Source organism: Trachemys scripta, chromosome 10 (assembly GCF_013100865.1).
Source record: "Trachemys scripta elegans isolate TJP31775 chromosome 10, CAS_Tse_1.0, whole genome shotgun sequence".
In the NCBI taxonomy this organism is placed as follows: domain Eukaryota; kingdom Metazoa; phylum Chordata; order Testudines; family Emydidae; genus Trachemys; species Trachemys scripta.
In genome coordinates, this window is record NC_048307.1 from 85,540,151 (window position 1) to 85,555,634 (window position 15,484).

Here is a 15,484-nt window from a genome sequence, read left to right on the forward strand (position 1 = left end):
ATAGGACTCAAAAGGCCCTCTTAGTCCAAATCTTTCCCTTTTGCTAAGGCAAGATTATCTCCTATGTATACTGTTTTTGCCTCTTCAGGCAGCATCATAAGTGATGTCTGACTTAGCAGTTGACTTCTATAGTGGTGTCTGTAGTGGATGATGGAACTAGTTGGCCTTTGACTAAGGCTGTTGTCACCACTACAGAACTGAATCCCTGAGACATTCTTAAGGGCAGCCTGATAGGAATGTCCACTGCTATGCTATTTGCCACTGAAGCATACAATTGGCACCACTCCTAGGCACCCACGGGGAGCTGAACCCAATGCAGCAAAGACTACGCTGGCCATTTTCACTTTTGTATTTTGTGCCTTCTTTCCTTCCTCATTTTAGTGGATGGCAGCTGCCCAAATAGAACCATAGTAACCAGCGATGTCACAGCAGAGGGCAGTATTGGGACCAATGATGTCACTGTGGAGAGCGCTATGGCATCAGCAGATGCGTTGGAAGAGTGTGAAAAGGGGGATTCTGGTGCAGCTCTTGAGGCTGATGGAAAACTCTGTCTTCGAATGAGCCTTGCTACCCCTGTGAGCGAGGAGAGTGAGGGGAGTCTGCCCTTCAGTCTGGAAAGTAAGGGAATGGAAAACTGGGGAATATGTAGGTTCTGACTGTCTCCTCACCCTGGGATACCCCACCCAATGCCAGTCACTTGACAAGGGCTTGGAATTAGCTTCATTTGGAGAGCTGCTGGCCGCCTCTCACAGGAATCCTTTTTTTAGTTCCCTTGCACAGTAACTTCTAAGAAAATAGTGTGTCTTGCAGCTGAGAGGGGTGTAGAGACCCACTTGGATGGGGGAGGTGAGCTCGTGTCTCATTGCTATTGCAGTGAAGCAGAGGCACTTCCAGGTGGAGAGAGACGTTCCTAGGGCAGGGAGCTAGATTTGTGTGTTTCAACAGAGTTGGGGGGCAATTAGGAGATGTGATCCCAGTCGGTTATCTTGAGAAAAGTGTAACTTCAGTATCTGAATGCTGCTCTTATGCTCAATCTATGTAATATACTTAAGTATTCATACAGGCTGGGGGTTGCAGTGAGAAGCTGGTTAAGGGGGGATGGGATGGTTTCATAGCTATCTTCTCTCCTGTTGCTCAACCCCTCTAACTGCAGAGCTCATGGGCGCAGGGAGGCTGTTCAGGTGTGATGCTAACAGGATTCTTTCTCCCCTCCCCCATCTCTTTCAGAGCCTGCAGCCAGTGAAAGGAAAAATGGATCCTCTGCTGTTGCTGGGGCTGTTGCCAGGTAACTGATGCTTGTTGCCAAGCAAAGCAGTTGAATGCAAAGTTCTTGGTAATGAGAGAAATGATAATCTACCAACAGCAGGAAAAATAAATGAAAATGAGACCCAGCAGCATGGAGCTGGCTCAGCCACTGCTTCTGCCTTAACTCTTTGGCACCTGCACTGAAGCTTCTGGTGCAGGGCTCTTGCCTTGGTTCAGGTGCCCCCACCTGCCATTTTATTCTGGCCCGTGGGCTTCCTGCTAACTTCCTGCCTTCCTTGGCCCCACGAGGCCCTGGCAAGAGTGGAGGGGCTAAAATGGTGGCCCACCAGGATTTGGTTGTGACAGATTCTGATAGTTTGGAGCAGGGAGGAAATCCTGAAATAAGTGCTACTAAGAGACCTTTGCCACAGAATTGCATGCTTTGTGTGAGCATTGCCATCGCTCATTTTTCTGAGAGTGGGGAAGCTTTCTAGCTGTGTGGTGAGTTTGACCTCTCAAGTGTGATGCGAGCTTGTCATCTCAGGTATTTTTTGCTGTGTCATGAAAGCTGTTATCAGCTCACACTGGGAAGAGGAGGATATTAAAAATGTAAGGTGCAAATTATCTAATATCACCACCTAGTGGCAGCGAGGAAGTACTGGACAGTGATACTGTAATTTCTCGAAAGCCAGTGTAATGCTGACATCATGCTTACTGCACTGTCTCAAGCTACTGAGTTTCTCCTGGTTGGCAAGAAGGGGCCTGAGACAAAGGAAGTAGGAAACAACTTTTTACTATTGTGAGTTGTCTCTTGACCCTGGAGAGCTCTGACCAACTCCAACTGCTTTGCTGATTTATGGCACAACAAATTAATCAGCCTAAAGGCCAGTCTCTGGTTGGTTCTAGTGATTTTAGACATTTCTCCTTTCCAATGACAGTACTTTCCTAGTTCCTGTGATTGTGACCTGTTTCTTTAATCTGTAAAACTAGCTCACAGAAGACACTGTCTGTGTTTAGTCGTGTCTGTGAAGTCCGACGAGAGGATGAGGCCAGAGGTCATGATCTTCCTGCTTCTCCATTTAGGTACAGAGCTTTGCATTTTATTTTTGTTTGGCCCTGTAGTGGGGTCCCATGTCCGTTTAGGAGCCCTGTGCTGTGTACTGATTCTGGGGTGACCTCTAGAGAAAGATGGGGGGCACTGTGTGCATGTAATCAATAATATGACTGGTAGGTGTGTATCATGTAATAATCAAGCTGTGCTCTCTAGCTTTGAAGTTTGACCTGAGGAGTGCTGCTGTTGCAGCTGGCTGAGATGCCCAGAGCCGAAGACAGTGTTGTAGGTGGGGTCGTTCAGAAGCTGCCCATACAAGGGCTATTGCCTCCTTGCCCGTTGCTTATCCTGCCAAAAATGGCATGGTCTTATTTGTTACCATATCAGCTATTGTTTCTTGTTCTTTCCAAGTCATTTTTTTCCTTACAATGCAGCTGGCTATCACCAAATTAAAATGAAAGGGTTATATAGAGGTGCTTACTGGTAGCTGTTAGAAGACAATGCAGTATAACTATGTAAGCCACTAGCATTCAGAAGCTTTTCACTCTTGCATCTTGCTTGACATCTGTTGATTGGGGAGTAAGATTACAGGGGTATGGGCTCTCACATACAGCAGATTAACATACATACATTGTGTACAGTATTACTAATCATGTTTGTTATGGTAGTGCCTATGGACTTACCAGGATTGAGGCCCCATAGTACTAGACGCTATACAAACACAGAGCAGGAGGTAGTCCCTGCCCTGAGAAGATTGTCTGTCTAGACAAGACAGACAAAAGGTAGGGGAAATGGATAAGAGATACTAGCAAATGCCATGCTTGTTTCACTATCTCTTCCCTCCCCCCTCTTTTGGTGGGGGTTTAGCCAAATGGAAATACAAGGAAAGGGAATGAGGTGACCGGGTTAGAGCAGGAGAAAAGAGGGAGAGAAGGAATGCATGAGGGGTATCTGTAGAGTGGGGCTGAGGTGAAGAGACTGAGAATCAGTGTGGGAGTAGGTTGGCGCAAATGGCCAGTCAGCAAAAGGTAGATAAAGTCTAGTCAAAACTTTAGAAAACATTAGTGTTTGCTCCTCTACACCATCTCCCAGTTACATTTCTCATTGTCATTAGCCACCGTAACACCAAAGGAATGGTACAGTAAAGTGTGATGGTTCCTGAAGATGGGATAACTACCAGTAGGGCTGTGTCTAATTGGTATCGGATACCTGGAGCAAAACACACTTTAGTTAATGCTTTAGTTTGTGCTAAGTGTCATCTTTGCCACTGGTTGGGTCACTTTGGAGGTGCTGACATTTCAAAGGAACATTGGCACTTATAGGAACACTGCTGTGTTTAGCTACTGGAAGGTTGTAGTAGAGTCACCAGTTAATCTGTTCCCAGTGCATAAAACTAAGTGATTCTTATGCACTCCCAACAGATTATTAAATGAACATCCTATAAAAAGCCATGGGGAGTCCTGCTTGCGTGTGGTGGGTGCTTGGGCACCTATTGCTTTGAACATCATCTTAATATTGATCTGCATGTGATTGGTTTGCAGGGGGAATCTGTTCAGTTTCCCAAGCACACAGGAGGAGGAGGAGGAGGAGCTGCATGACAATCCTGAAGCTTGGCAACAACGTCAGAAGCACATCCCTTGTGGGGAAATTAAAGTTTCTCAGCCTGCAGAGCAGGACTCCAAACATCAGCCATCCCATGCAAAAGAGGGAGAGGCTATGGAAGTTGATATTGAAAGGGATCTGGAAAAGGAAGGGAAGAGCACACAGGAGAAGCTGAGTAAGGCACTGGCAACCCATGAGAGGGATAAAGGCCAGCAGTTGTGGGCTGGCACCAGTAACAAAGAGGTCCAAACTACAGAAGGTTCTGTTTTGGCCCCAGCAGCTGTGTCAGCAGCAACACAGACCATGACAGGAGTGAGCAGTCAGGTAGAAGTGGGAACAAGTATGGCTGGGCAAAGACCTGGCCAACAAGATGCCAAGGTCCAAACTGAGGAGAGTGGAGAGAAGCTTGCGAATGCCCCTGGAGATGACACTGAGTCTCTGCCCAGCCAGGTGAGAATGAGCAAGAGCTCGGGTTGCTTTTATGTAGTTTCAGCCCCTAGGTTCTGAAATTGAAGTCTTTACTGCATTAGATATGAAAATAATACTCCAGTCAGTACAGTTCCTTATGGTGGTTTTACTTTGCATCCTCAGCCCTAAATTTTGAATGTACCAAAACTGCAGTGGAGAAGTAGTCTCAGTGGGTGGGGAGAGCTGTGTAGTGGAATGTTGGGCATCTGTCACCTGGGGAGGTGTATGGCAGGTGACTGTTGCTTTTTTGTACCCAGAATACAGGTAAGGTAATACATTTCCTCTTTCCCTCGCTCTGCTGGGCAGGGCTGGAAGTAACTTCTTGAGGGAAGGGGTTTGAACTCTTAGTCTTCTGCATGCAGCCAGCCCTTATCACTCTGACTTCATCCAATAGCCATGGATAAGCGTGTTCCTGGAAAGAAATAGCTTTTAAAATGGTGTTCTATTAAATTTTCCTCCTGAGATGAACCCAGTGAGAGGAGTGGAATGGACTGACCAAAGCCTCAGAACTCTTGTAAAGAAGTGTGCAGACTTGAGAAGACCACTGCATTGGGTTCACATTCTGAAGGTTTCTTCACAACCATAAGCGCTAGAAAATATGTGGTGGTTTTAAATGAAAGCAATTGGTGGATTCTCTGGCAAACTCCAAATCAGAAGGAGACACAGGGCCCTGGATATGACTATTAGGCAAGAAGATTCCTTGATAAACTTATGCAGAGTGAATTGACTCAATTGGGTATTTTCATAGGTTCCATCACATCCAGCTTTGGCTCCTTCCATTTCTCCAGTTCTGTGGCACCCTTGCCATTGGACTACTTCAAGGAGAAGCTGAATATGATCTGGATGTTCCCGTTTAATCACTAGCTTCTTGTCCAAGGGGCAAGGGGTGTATTGGACTGGAAACACTATGGGAAGAGAGCTCCTGTTTCCTAAGGCTTTTTACATATTCTGCTCTGTTTTCAGAGCACTGGTTGGTAATATTTTGATAAGGGGGCATCTCATGTCCAACAAGTATTAAGATGTTAAATCTTACTTTAACATTACAGTTTTGTGGTTTGGGATTTTGTATCAAGTTATCATTGGTTTCCTCTCATAACAATTGCCATTAAAAACCTTTTTATTAAACACACAGAAGAAGGAAAACAGCTAAAGCTATTGAAACATAAAGAATTATGTAGGGCTTTCACTTTAACAATTGACTGTTTGGAGGAAAAGAAAAAGTTCATTTGGATGGTCTTGAGGTCTTGTTGCTGTTGAAGTCTGATCCTATTTCTTTGTAAAATGAAACAAGACAAACTCACACAAAAGGGAAAGATTAGCAAAGAGAGCACTTCTATCTGATGCTTTCTTCTGCTGTCACAGTCAAACTGCTGGGAAAGTATAGACTTGTCACACAGTTGTATCCACCTTTCCAAGACTGGGCAAACTTTTACCAGCATCAAGCTGTTTAAGGCATTGCTTTTTAGCTTGCCTTTCTGGTCATGCAGCTTGCAGCAGTGTTGCAAGAGTATACTTGTCTTGACCGTGTAAGATAGAAAGAGAGAAGAGAAATGAAGTGGAATGGGGAGATGATGTGACTGAGTGGGCCACAGCAGGAAACTCTGATTTGCATCCTAGATGTCTTATTAAGAAGGTAGCTGAAGCTGTTAGTGTCATGTAGGTTTTCCCCTTTCTGACTTGGTGTGGTCAGGACATCTTTCAGGATCCGATGATTTAAGGCACTCACCGTGGGGGTAGGAGATGAGGTCAGATCCCTCCTTTGAATCAGGCAAAGAAGAGTTGAACCCACATCTCCTACCTCCCAGGTGAATGCCTTAATCACCCATCATTCTCTATCTCTTTGGTCCCATGAATATTTAAGTATTTATACAAAGTGGAAAAGTTTCAACAGGAGCAATTGAGAGCAACCCATCTCCGAATAGGCGACAGCTTGGCTATTAGGATGCTCACCTGGGAGGGAGAAGATCTGAGTTCAAGTCCCTGCTCCAGAATGGGGATTCAGACCTGGGTCTCCCACATCCCAGGCAAGTGCCCTAGCCACAGGGATAAAGGTGGAGGGGAGGGAAGATGCTCACTTTCTTTTCTGAAGCTGAATTTGTTCTGATTTTACTGAAAAATCAGTTAATCCAACTCTGTCAGCAAGTGGTGTGGGCAGCAGCAGTGATGATGGTGAAGCTCGCTTCTTCCAGTCCCTGCAAACTGCTGTGCCCTTCAGTGATTTCCCCCCCACCCACACCCCCAATAAACAATGTCCAGAAACGGAAGGCAACTTCATTCCCAACTTTAACCAATAAACATATTGGTGATTTTAACTTCTTCCCGTTTCTAGAATCTTTCAGCCTGTGCCGTGCCAACTTGTGACTTTACCAGGGTGCTTGAAGACCCCTTACCTCAGTTCTTTTAATTTAAGCAGGCTAGTTAATACCAATATTTGTCTTCAACTTTGCTGACTTACACTATATAATAAGATTTCAGGGTTGTCCTTCTGTGGGTCACTCTGAACTGTAGAATGAGTGATTCAGTGTGAAACAAAGGAAACTGCTAGGAGCATGGCTGAGAGTTCTTTTTGTTCAGAATGTCACTAGGTTCAATCAGCACTGGGATTCACTTTGTGACCGTTCCGTTTTTAAGTTTTCAGCCATTTTGATTTTACAGATTACACCAGTGTGACACCACAGGCTTTCAGCTAAAGTAAGGCATGTATCTATGACTTGCCAAGTGTCCTAGACCAGTGTTTCTCGAACTGGGGTCTGCGAGGGTACTCCAGGGGGTCCGCGAGTCATGTCCAGGGCCACCAGCCCTGCTGATCAACAGGAGGCGCTGGGAGGGAGGGAGAGGAGCGGGGATGGGGAACGCTTGGAGTAAGAGGCAGAAAGAGGTCGGATGGGGGTGGGGCCCTGGGGGATGGGGTGGAGTGGGGGTGGGGCCCTGGGGCTGAGTTGGGGTTGAGCGCTCCTGGGGAAAATTAGAAGCCAGCACCTGGGCGTTGAAGTTCATGTTCTTACCCTTGCTTTGTGGTGTCGTAATATACATGTGTTTTCTGTTTTTATACACTTTTTGGCATTATTATACGTGCCAATAATTAATTATGGTTCGCTGGTTAAAACGTAAAAATAATGGTGACTCAAGTGAAGGTGCATCATGCTAGAGTGAAACTATTCAAACATGAACTAAAATGCAAAATACGTAAGTACTGTGACGAATACTTATTTTTGGATTTACAAGTGCAGATTCTGAAGACTGACAAAGCACAATGTGTTCTCTGCTATGAATTATTATCAAACGAATGCATGAAACCAGCCAAATTTTGCCAGCATCTAGAAACTAAATATAAGCAACACATGAACCAATCTTTCGAATTTTTCCAAAACAAGCAGCGAAAACTATGTGCAAGCCAGAAATTGATGATAAGAAGCAAACAGTCTTTTTAAGTATCCCTACTAATAGCAAAGGCAGGTAAACCTCACACTATTGCACAGGAACCAATTCTGTCTGCTGCAAAAGCAATGACCAGTGCAATGCTGGGGATCAAGCTGCAAAAGATTTAAATTTGATCTCACTATCCAACAACACTGTCACCTGTGGAATAGAAGATATGTCTGAATATTAAAGAGCAGTTAATTACAAGAGTATGGAAAAGTCAATACTATTCACTGCAACTGGATGAAAGTACAGATGTTTCTGGCAATGCTAATTTGCTGGCATTCATTTGATACAAATTTGACAGTAAAATTAACACAGATTTACCAACACATACTACCTCTGAAGCTGTGTTTAATGGTCTGGATGATTTCATAATAACAAATGAAATCAAATGGTCAAAATGGGTAGGAATCCGTACTGATGAGTCTCATGCAATGTCAGGAAAGTACAGTGGACTCGTTGCACGTGTTAAGGCTCTCATACCTATAGTTACATGGAATCATTACTGTATACTCGAAAATCATTAGCTGTCAGAAAAATGGCAGGAAAACTGAAGACAACGCTGGATGAGGTGGTGAAAGTGGTCAACTTTATTAAAGGTCATCCACTAAATTCCTGCATCTTTAATGCCCTTTGCGATGACATGGGTAGTGATCATAAACCGCTTTTTACATTCAGAAGTGCGTTGGTTGGCTCGTGGGAAAGTACTCAACCGCTTGTTTGAGTTGCGTGATGAAATATATGAATATTTTTTCATAGACCTTTTAACTGAGTGAGCATTTCAATGATTTTTTTTCGTGGTTAGCTATGGTAGCGTACTTTCACCTATTTGAATGGACTAAATTTGAGCCTACCAGGGGTAGCTGTAACCTGTATTTAAAGTTGAAGACAAAACAGAAGTGCTGATTAAAAAATTGGACTTTATGGTCAAATTGTCTTCAGAACTGTGTGTATGAATCATTTTCAATGCTGAACGATTTTCTTGAAATGTCAGAAGAAAATCTGTGATGAAATACAAAACGTTCTCATTGAACATTTGCAGGCTTTGAAGAACAACTTCAGGGATTATTTTCCTCTTCCCGATTTTTGGTAACAATTGGATCAGGGATCCATTCAATGTTAGATGTTAACACCACCAAAAGTTTAATTTCATCTGAAGAAAATAGCCTTGTGGATCTTCCGTGTGACACCTCTGAAAAATCAAATTTCAAAATCAGTACAGTCTGACGGACTTTTGGTTATGTCTGAGACCTGATTATGCCAAACTGTCAACCAAAGCGTTGAAGTATTTAATGTTGTTTCCCTCAACATATTTAAAATAAAATAAATTAATGGAGATATCCCATCTCCTAGAACTGGAAGGGACCCTGAAAGGTCATCAAGTCCAGCCCCCTGCCTTCACAAGCAGGACCAAGTACTGATTTTGCCCCAGATCCCCAAGTGGCCCCCTCAAGGCTTGAACTCACAACCCTGGGTTTAGCAGGCCAATGCTCAAACCACTGAGCTATCCCTCCCCCCATTTATGTGAATGGGCATTCTTTGCACTTTTATATGTGAAATGAGGGACACTGCATGGATAGTGGATTACTTGACCCAACTGCCTTACTTGTGCAACAGCACGGGCTTCCAGCTGCGAGTATTATGTAACAGGCTGAATTGGGCTTCTGTTACCTTGAACAACTTATGAAGGCTTCTGCACAACAATCCTGAGGCAGCCCAGAATCAAGAATGTTGTGGAGAAGCCTGTGTGTGGAATCGTGGCACAAATTCTCCATTTGATCAGAGTCTGGTGTTAAAACAACTTGTTGAATGTTGTTTCCTGGTACCATGGTGTTCACAGAATTGCACAACAAAAATGTTTGTGCAGTGGGGTGGCTTGCTTTCATATTTATTAGTTCATTTTGTCGTTGCAGGGAGAGGAGGAGTTTAACCTGCCCCAGCCACCCCGAGGCCGCGTCCAGCATCGCCACATGCGAACCATCCGTGAAGTGCGCACAGTTGTCACACGTATCATCACAGATGTTTACTATGTAGATGGTGCTGAGGTAGAGCGGAAGGTGACTGAGGTAAATCCAATTTCAGGGGTGAAAGTAGTGATCTGTTTGCAGGAGGACAGATTAAATCCAAATGAGCAGGGACCTTGGCTGCTGATATTTATGTGGCCACAGGAAACAGCAGAGTTAACTTAACAGGCTCCCATGCTCTGGCACTGATCTTTGCTCACCCCTATCAGATTGAATATCTTTCATTAAGAATCACACCGTGTTTAAATGAAAAGCTGCTTCCTTGTGTTGATGCCACGTTTCTTGTGTGGTGACCATATTACACTACGCTGAAGTAATATCTGCTATTTCTCTCCTTCCTTTGACTAGGCCGGTAATGGACAGGTGTGAGGTGATGGAAGGTGCCTCACTTGCCTTCTGCAGAAAAAGATGGTTTAAGAACAGCCATACTGGGTCAGACCAATGGTCCATTTAGCCTAGTATTCTGTCTTCCAACAGTCACCAATACTAGGTGCCCCAGAGGGAATGAACAGAACAGGGCAATTATCGAGTAATCCATCCCTTGTCATCTAATCCCAGCTTCTTGCAGTCAGACTAGGGACACCCAGAGCATGGGGTTACATCCCTGATCATCTTGGCTAATAGCCATTCCGGGACCTATCCTGCAGGAACATACGTAATTATTTTTTGAACCCAGTTGTAGTTTTGGCCTTCATAACATTGAGAGTTTCAGAGGGGTAAAAATTCCAACAGGGAACAACAATCTTTAGTGATTTAACAAAACTGTGTAACTTAGTGCTGCATTATATTCATTTTTGAGCTAACTCTCCTTCTGGGAGACCAAGGAATCAGTAGAAACCGCCTTGAATACTTTGCCTATCAGAAGAGTCTCAAAAACATTCCCTTCAATGTTCTCTCTAATTTTTCCCATCCATGTGCGGAATGAATTTTGTTATGTGCACCAATATGGAGGTGATGTGTGGCAGGGATGGGGCCAAGGAGTTTGGAGTGTGGGAGGGGACTCAGGACTTGGGCATGGGGGGTGTGGGCTGTGGGGTGGGGCTGGGGATGAAGGGTTCAGGGTGTGGGAAGGGGCTCCGGACTGGGGTAGAGGGTTGGGGTGCAGGCTCTGTGGTAGGCCCGGGGATGTGGGCCTGGGGTGCAGGCTGCCCAGGGCTGCGGCAGGGAGAGAGGACTCCCTCCAGCCCTTTCTTCCCGCAGCAGCACCTGAGCTGGGGGAGAGCGTCTCTCTCCCTGGCTGCAGCAGCCCTGGGACTGCAGCCCTGCACGCCCCAAGCTCCCCCATCACCACCCCCTACGTTCCCCTATGCCCCTGAGTGCAGGGCACACCCCTGTGCGGCCCTTGGTGGCCTCCTGCGTAGGCGCGCACCTTAGAGGGAACGTAGTTTGGGGCATTAAAACATCTTATGCTTTCAGGCTGAGATCCATGTTCTTATATCTTACAAAATAAGTTGAGCCTTTATACAGATATATGGTCCTATATAAATGAGAGATTAATTACTACTACTGCTGTGTGAACATACACCTGCATTAAGAAATAGTGTGCCTTTTTGGTATGCAGACAACTGGCAGGTTAGATTTAAATTGCAACCATCCCTGGGACTCTGCTGTTGCTGAGAATGAGGAACCTTCGGCCCGTCTGAAGAACGGTGGTTTGGAAAGTGACTGACTGAAAATTAGGACATGTCTAAATGGTGAGTTAATGCATGGTAAGCTGGGGTGTGAAATCTGCAGTGATCCAGTGTACCGTGCACTAACTGTCTGCATGATGGGTGCATAACTGGTTGGAAAACCATTCCCAGAGAGTAGTTATCAGTGGTTTGCAGTCAAGCTGGAAGGGTATATCGAGTGGAGTCCCACAGGGATCAGTTCTGAGTCTGGTTCTGTTCAATATCTTCATCAGTTATTTAGGTGATGGCATAGAGAGTACGCTTATAAAGTTTGTGGGTGATACCAAGCAGGGAGGGGTTGTAATTGCTTTGGAGGATAGGATTAAAATTCAAAATTATCTGGACAAACTGGAGAAATGGTCTGAAGTAAATATGAAATTCAATAAGGACAAATGCAAAGTACTGTGAAATGCTCAGAGAGATTAGAGAGGCTATTACAATAAAAAACTCAGTAATAATGATAATGGGGGGATTTCATTTATCCCCATATTGACTGTGTACATGTCATCTCAGGACGGGATGCAGGGATAAAGTTTCTTGACACCTTAAATGACTACTTCCAGGAGCAGCTGGTCCTGGAACCCACCAGAGGAGAGGCAATTCTTAATTTAGTCCTAATTGGAGCACAGGATCTGGTCCAAAAGGTGAATATAGCTGGACCTCTTGGTAATAGCGACCATAATATAATTAAATGTAATATCTCTGTGGCAGGAAAAACACCACAGCGGCCCAACACTGTAGCATTTAATTTCAGAAAGGGGAACTACACAAAAATTAGGAGGTTAGTTAAACAGAAATTAAAGGATACAGTGCCAAAAGTGAAATCTCTGCAAGCTGCATGGAAACTTTGTAAAGACACCATAATAGAGGCTCAACTTAAATGGTTAAACAACAAAGTAAAAGAAGCAGTGAGAGGCAAAAAGGCATCCTTTAAAAAGTGGAAGTTAAATCCTAGTGAGGAAAATAGAAAGGAGCATAAATTCTGGCAAATGAAATGTAAAAATACAATTAGGAAGGCCAAAAAAGAATTTGAGAAAGTTAGCCAAAGACTCAAAAAGTAATAGCAATTTTTTGTTAAGTTCATCAGAAGCAGGAAGCCTGATAATCAACCAGTGGGGCTACTGGACAATTGAGATGCTAAAGGAGCACTCAAGGACGATAAGCCCATTGCGGAGAAACTAAATGAATTCTTTGCATTGATCTTCACAGCTGAGGATGTGAGGGAGATTCCCAAACCTGAGCCATTCTTTTTAGGTGACAGATCTGAGGAACTGTCCCAAATTGAGGTATCATTAGAGGTGGTTTGGGAACAAATTGATAAATTAAACAGCAATAAGTTACAGGACCTGATGGTATTCACCCAAGAGTTCTGAAGGAATTCAAATGTAAAATTGCAGTACTAACTGTAGTCGGTAACCTGTCAATTAAATCAGCTTCTCTACCAGATGACTGGAAGATAGCTAATGTGACGCCAATTTTTAAGAAGGGCTCCAGAGGTGATCCCAGCAATTACAGGCCTGTAAGCCTGACTTCAGTTCCGGGCAAACTGGTTGAAACTATAATAAAGAAGACTATTGTCAGACACATAGATTAACATAATTTGTTGAGGAAAAGTCAACATGGTTTTTGTAAAGGGAAATCATGCCTCACCAATCTACTAGAATTCTTTGAGGGGGTCAACGAGTATGTGGACCAAGGGGATCCAGTGGATATAGTGCACTTAGATTTTCAGAAAGCCTTTGACAAAGTCCCTCACCAAAGACTCTTATGCAAAGTAAGCTGCCACGGGATAAGAGGGAAGGTCCTCTCATGGATTGGTAACTGGTTAAAAGATAGGAAACAAAGGGTAGGTATAAATAGTCAGTTTTCAGAGTGGAGAGAGGTAAATAGTGGTGTCCCCCAGGGGTCTGTTCTGGGACCAGTCCTATTCAACATTCATAAATGATCTGGAAAAGGGGGTAAACAGTGAGGTGGCAAAATGTGCAGATGATACAAAATTACTAAAGATAGTTAAGACCCAGGATCTCTCAAAACTGAGTGACTGGTCAACAAAATGGCAGATTAAATGTGATGTTGATAAATGCAAAGTAATGCACATTGGAAAGCATAATTCCAACTATACATATAAAATGATGGGGTCTAAATTAGTTGTTACCACTCAAGAAAGAGATCTTGGAATCATTGTGGATAGTTCTCTGAAAACATCTACTCAATGTGCAGCGGCGGTCAAAAAAGCAAACAGAATGCTGGGAATAATTAAGAAAGGGATAGATAATAGGACAGAAAATATCATGTTTCCTCTAGATAAATCCATGGTATACCCACATCTTGAATACTGTGTGCAGATGTGGTCGCCCCATATCAAAAAAAGATATATTGGAATTGGAAAAGGGCAACAAAAATGATTAGGGGGTATGGAACGGCTTCTGTATGAGGAGAGAGTAATAAGACTGGGACTTTTCATCTTAGAAAAGAGATGGCTAAGGGGAGATGATTGAGGTCTATAAAATCGTGACTGGTGTAGAGAAAGTAGATAAAGAAGTGTTTACTACTTCTCATAACACAAGAACTAGGGGTCACCAAATGAAATTAATAGGCAGCAGATTTAAAACAAATAAAAGGAAGTATTTTTTCACACCATGCACAATCAACCTGTGGAACTCCTTGCCAAAGGATGTTGTGAAGGCCAAGGCTATAATAGGATATCTCCATTAATTTTTTTTTTTATTTTAATTTTTTTTTGAACCCGGTCTCCTAGAACTGGAAGGGATCTTGAAAAGTCATCGAGTCCAGCCCCCTTCCTTCACTAGCAGGACCAAGTACTGATTTTGCCCCAGATCCCTAAGTGGCCCCCTCAAGGATTGAACTCACAACCCTGGGTTTAGCAGGCCCATGAGCGATGAGATGGGTTACCTGTTCTGTTCATTTCCTCTGGGGCACCTGGCACTGGCCACTGTTGGAAGACAGGATATTGGGCTAGATGGACCTTTGGTCTGACCCAGTAGGGCTATTCTTTTATTCTTATGTTCTCTGAAGATAGGACAAGAAGCAATGGGCTTATATTGCAGCAAGGGCCATTTAGGTTGGACATTAGGAAAAACTTCCTAACTGTCAAGGTGGTTAAGCACTGGAATAAATTGCCTTGGGAGATTGTGGAATCTCCATCATTGGAGATTTTTAAGAGCAGGTTAGACAAACACCTGTCAGGGATGGTCTAGATAATACTTAGTCCTGCCATGAGTGTTGGGGAATGGACTAGATGATCTCTCGAGGTCACTTCCAGAATCTACCCTCCATCAGGACCCTCCATTTCTAGGGAGCTTATATCTCCTGCAAGAGACCTTCCCTGAAGGACGGAGCGCGCACACACACAGAGTTTACACCTCTCCAACAGCACTAACACTGGAACCCAAGTCGGCTTTTTCCTCCTCGGGAGATTCAGACCCATCGGAAGAACTATTCCTGTACCCCCCCTTATCCATTTCCCAGGAGAACCCCACAGTGCTGGGACCAGCCACCACCTCACTTGAGTCAGTCACTCAGACTCCTATTACCACCTGTTGACTCCTCCTACTGGCCATAGTGAGGGCTGGGATCAGTTACCCCTCTTCGGAATCTATCCCAGTGGTCTCCAAACTTTTTTTGATCGTGCACCCCATCAGTAAAAAATTTTTGAGCACGCACCCCCTGCTCCCGGCCAAACTGTCGAAGCTCCCCCCTCCCACCCTCCCCCAAAAAAGCTGCTTGGACTCCCGGCCGAACTGCCGAGGGAGGGGAAGGGAAGCGGTGCTCCTCTGGTGGCACGCCTCCTGCCGTGCACCCTGAAGGATCCTCTTGCACACACCCCTGGCGAGTGCGCACCCCACTTTGGAGACCACTGATCTGTCCGACCAGGTAGGGAGTTGTCACTTGCCTCCCCCCAAATTAATATACTAATTAACATATATGCTAATAACCATCAAATCTACTCCTGAATCTGATGGAGGAGGAGTGTCTTCTGT

General features: G+C 44.4%; 1 protein-coding gene across 4 annotated transcripts in view; it reads left to right on the forward strand.

Moving 5' to 3' along the window:
- The window catches only part of TP53BP1 (tumor protein p53 binding protein 1), a 70,317-nt gene that overhangs the window by 32,617 nt on the left and 22,216 nt on the right, over nt 1-15,484 (forward strand). For all 4 annotated transcript variants that reach the window (XM_034783554.1, XM_034783552.1, XM_034783553.1 and 1 more), the window contains 5 exons: nt 382-618; nt 1,228-1,285; nt 2,236-2,328; nt 3,838-4,348; nt 9,703-9,855. In XM_034783554.1, the coding sequence (XP_034639445.1) occupies nt 382-618; nt 1,228-1,285; nt 2,236-2,328; nt 3,838-4,348; nt 9,703-9,855 (1,052 nt within the window). The remainder of the gene's footprint in view (nt 1-381; nt 619-1,227; nt 1,286-2,235; nt 2,329-3,837; nt 4,349-9,702; nt 9,856-15,484) is intronic.